Source organism: Chroicocephalus ridibundus, chromosome 3, assembly GCF_963924245.1.
Source record: "Chroicocephalus ridibundus chromosome 3, bChrRid1.1, whole genome shotgun sequence".
Classification (NCBI taxonomy): Eukaryota; Metazoa; Chordata; class Aves; order Charadriiformes; family Laridae; genus Chroicocephalus; species Chroicocephalus ridibundus.
In genome coordinates this window covers 49,111,828-49,116,584 of record NC_086286.1, presented here as the reverse complement: position 1 = coordinate 49,116,584, position 4,757 = coordinate 49,111,828, and the positions used below count along the sequence as shown (strand labels likewise).

Genomic DNA, 4,757 nt, shown 5'->3' with positions numbered 1-4,757 from the left:
AGCATCCAGTGTTAGCACGGACATCATACTCAGCAGCACAAAATCCGCACCTTCATAAAGTTTCACCCTCCTAACATTCCAATCCAATTTCTGGTTATACATATGTCAATCACTTCGTTGATAATTATAGGATGATGAAAACTGATATAAATCGTTGGGAGCTGACAATATATATACTTTTATATATTTATATTTAGAGTCCATCATAGAAAAGTTCATATTCAAATTACCAAGTACACATAGGAGAAAAAAAAAAATCAAACCCTTCAAAATGACACTTCTGTTTCTGGAAACGACAAACTATGATTTCTATGCAAATGGAGATTCCAAATGACCTTTTCCTAGTGATTTTTCCCACCCTCCCTCCCACACCCTGTTCCCCACAGGTGTTTCTTCAGATCCTTTTTTTATCATACATCAGTTGTTCCTAGAGTTAATCATCTGCTGTGCAAGTACGTAACTGAAGACAGAAAGGAACCGTTGAAGTCTTCACACCAAGAAGGAATTGTGCTGCAGTCATGTTCAGTGACATCTTTGCAGTGCTCCAAGTCTCCTGGATCCCTGCTGTCTGCTTCAGCACTCTCCTACTTTCAGATAAAGGTGGAATACTGAGGTATATAAGTTCCGTGGAAAGTTTTAAGAAATACATCAGTAATTCAATCAAAACTTTGACCAACGTCTATGAATTGAAACAGCATTTTGCTTGTAAGTCCTTCTACTGCTGCAGATTAAGTGTGAATTTCCACTGTTGTGACAAAGAAGGACCGCAGATCTCAACGGTGAGACCACCATTTTTGGCATTTCGGCTGTCTAGACAGAGGTTGCTGCCAACGTGCCTCAGTTTAGAATTGCTTTCAATTTGTTCCCATTTCTGGAAGAGAAAATACAGTTACTGAGCTGGAAAAGCAGGAAAAGGACAAGTTCTACATCCTGCCTTTTGAAGTCTTCATAAGTTTCCCTGGCTTGTGCTTAGGAAAGCCATGAAAACTGCAATAATAGTAGGCAGTTTAGATGATCCTCGAATAAGAGCATATATGTTATTGCAAGCCTTGCCAAAACAACTGTTCATTCAGCTAACACACTGCAATAGACACAGAATACACCAAATCATTTTCCTCTACTTCAGCACTTCTCAAATACGCTGTCACTTCACCTTACCTGTGTGAAACCTTCAGTCTGAAGAAAAAAAATAAAAATCACAAAACCCATCCACATAACACAACAATTCTGAACAAAGAGAAGTAAGAAGCACAATTACTAAAGACACCTTTACAGAAATCTGTCACCTTTCAATTATACAGAAGACAACCAGTCAACCTGGTCTGTCAGAAACTCTTTGCCCAAAGTGACGCCAAGAATAGAGTAAATCCCAAACACGGGATGTTAAATACAGAATGTTGTATTTCTTACATATTGTGCCTTTAAACCTTATCAAGATAATCTCACTTCCTTAGTTTCCTTTTCTGAAGAGTAGCAAGAATATTCTTCCTTCATCAAGGAATAGCATTTCATTTATCTGTCTGCAAAAACTGAGATACAGAAGCAGAGAAGCTGGCAGACAATCAGAACTGATGACTTAGAAGAAAGACATGAATTGTTATACGACTAGATCAAAAAGATGGAATGACTCTGCAAATGCGATTTTCTGCAGGCATAGGAAATAGATGAAGTTACAATGCTGCATTATTAAAAATGAATTGAAGGAGTCTAGCACTGTTATAAACAGGTCACAGCTGAAAGAAGAAAGGAAAGCCAAACCACACTCTGAGACACAGACTACATAATCTTCAAACTTCACTGAATAAGACCTTTCAAAAATACATTGTGGAATATGTATTCTATTTCAGAAAATAGACGAGGCAGTTGAAGACTGTTACACATTAATGCTGTTGGGTGAAAGCTTTACATAAGGCCAGCATTGGGATAAAACCTCTATACATTCCTAAGAGATTGTCACTAGCATATGAAAACAAAAGCTTAGTACACAAGCTATTTCCCGCTGCTCTGCCCAGATGTCATGCATCCTAACTTTACAACAGCGAGACAGAGTGACAAGTAGAACGGATAGAAGAGATGATTACTAGTGCATGTTCTTGCATTCTCATTCACAGCCCTTGTTTTCTCCACTGTTTGCAGAGAGCATTCACAATATACTAACCTGTCTGCTGTCGTTTTCCCTACAGCCCTGAAGTTTTATTAGTGAACCAGGTGCTCTGTCCACAACAGTAAGGCACAAATCCATGTGTTTCACCGACTTGTCCTTTGTTAAGGCCCACTCCTAGAAAAAGGAAGAAAAAAGTATACAAAATTGTTTATACGAACATATGCACAAAGTGCACATGCAATCTCTGCACACATAGCACAGTTAAAATCCTGTAAATAGCTACGTATGAGGATTACAACAGTTCATTCCTTCCCATAAAGCAGGAGAGTCAAAAAGGTCCCCTTCAAACACCATAACTCCAATTGCTTCAGTATCCCTAAGTTGGCTCACAGGCTGGGCTGGCTGTTTGCCCCCTCTGCTGGCTTTACACAAGTACAGCAGGCAGTCACACAGATCCTCAGGTTTACAATATTTGTCTAGCTATATTTTTATTTCTCTCTCTATATATATATATATATGTGTGTATTATACAGTCCCCATATCTTCTATGTAGGATAAATTTCTATATATGTAAAATATACATATATAATTTTACATACATACATACATATATATATTAAAAAAGCCTAAAAAACTTGTTAGCAGCATTGCTGGCCACCCTACCCCACACACTAAACAAAACATATGTACCACAGTGAGGAAAGAGTTATTTCTTACTATGATAGAGACCACCAGAAAACAATACACGAGAGGGCCAAACTCAAGGGTAGAGGGAGAAGATTACTTCCTATCCAAGGCATGATGTACAACAGAATTTCATTTAAATGCATTTAAATACACAACTCAAATAGAGAGTAAAGAAGAGCTGTTCTATATGTATTGCTGCCCAGCTTGCTTGGTGTCAGCATCCATCTACAGGGTCTGATCTTACGCTGATGTTCAGACTCTCCATGCACTTCTCAAAGTTTGGTCTCCAGGATCCAGATTAGTCCTCATTTGTCTAATTATCCTTTGAGGAAGAAAGCTGATCTAAAGCCACGCTAATTATCCAAATCATGCTCGTCTCTACTTAAAATGTCATGATCAGCTTTTCTCCAGCAACTAAAGAGGATTCAGAGTTGTATAATACAAGACCCTAGATATAGGGGGCCAGGCCTGGCTGCATTTAAATGTTATTTTGCAAGCAATCTGTGTTTCAGAAAGAAATTAAATGACTAATCCCACACTTTTTTTTTTTTTTTTTTTTTTTACTTCTTTTCTGAAACCGTAACTGAATTTTTGGCTTGTGTAATCACTTTTAAACTCAGCAGATTTAACAATTATTAAATTCCTTCGAGAACAGATGCTCAGGAAACAACCAGAACTTCTAACCCACATCATTACAAGTAATCACCATCATACAGGTAGCAAGCCATTAGATAGGTACCATATTATGCCAGTACTAGAATAATGACAACTATGCAAAACAAAGCAAAGGGACAACTCTATGTATCCCTTTATTTGCCTCCATAACTCTTTAGCTGAAAACTTTTCCTTTCACTCTCAGTATGTTAATCTCAGATGACAGCAAAATTACTTGCCTTCTCAGTTCTGTCCAGTTCGTAAAATGTCAACAAGAATCATTAGTAGCCACTTTTAACAACTTAAGGAATTAAGCAAGTTATTTTCAGAGCTTATCAGGATTCATAAGTGACCCTAAAACAGTTTGCCCCTTATAAGATTTATACTGAATAGTGACAGTCGAAAATACTACCAGGGAAGTGGTAAAACTTCTGTTTGAGAACCCTGCAGTCAGGGAAAGTTAGGGCCTTGAAAATATTGCTTCATACATCTTCACCCTTGCATCAAAAGGCTGTAAGAGCCCCAGACACAACAGAAACCATGCAAAAAATTAACACATTTAAAGGACAAAGGCACTACTTCACAAAAAGCTCCAAGCTCTGCTGCTGGATACATCTACATGACAGCCCCTTCATGATACAAACACAGCGTATAGATGCTTTCCTCCAGTGATCAGGAACTAGACTAGCTATAATGGAAATAAGATTAAGCAAGTTCCACTGCACCAGAAGAGAAGAGAAGTTACAAGTAGTGTATGTGCTCAGGGCACAGGCTGGAAATAGGATAGCTCCATATAACAATTTGAAAATCAGGACATCCGAAAGAACCTGTACCATAAATCAGAAGTCACCACTAACCTGAAACCTTCCCCTTGCACTTAAGTGCATTTGGCTTTACTTTTAGTTCCTTATCATAATCCTACATATTTGTACATAATTGTCAAATACACCACAATTTCTTCAGCCCTTTACAGGTGCACATCTGCCTTTTTAATCATGGAATTCTAGTAACCTCAGGAAGAGGGGGGTAAGGCAGAAAACCCATTTTGACTTAAATTTTGCATTTTAAATTGTGTTGAGTGTAAGCCAGAGAACACTCTTCAAATTATAGGAGGTGGTCTGCACAGCCTATAATATCTAAGTAGTCTTAAATCCAAACCCATCCACCCCCCACGCCCCCAAACCTCTTGATAAGAACAGGTACAAAAGATGCACTACAGATTTAAAGACTCTAATTTGTTCCCTATCTCCCTTCTCCATGCTGTTCATTCCTTCCAATTCAATGTGAATTCTGCTTGGACATAAAACCCGGG

General features: G+C 38.2%; 1 protein-coding gene across 1 annotated transcript in view; it reads right to left on the bottom strand.

The window, feature by feature from the left end:
• Positions 1–375: 375 nt before the first annotated feature.
• GALNT2 (polypeptide N-acetylgalactosaminyltransferase 2) overlaps positions 376–4,757 on the bottom strand; it is a 97,225-nt gene continuing 92,843 nt past the window's right edge. Inside the window, exons 15-16 of the mRNA XM_063329060.1 lie at positions 2,159–2,278; positions 376–871 (exon numbers count right to left, since the gene is read on the bottom strand). Coding sequence (XP_063185130.1) covers positions 716–871; positions 2,159–2,278 — 276 coding nt within the window. The 3' untranslated portion in view covers positions 376–715. The remainder of the gene's footprint in view (positions 872–2,158; positions 2,279–4,757) is intronic.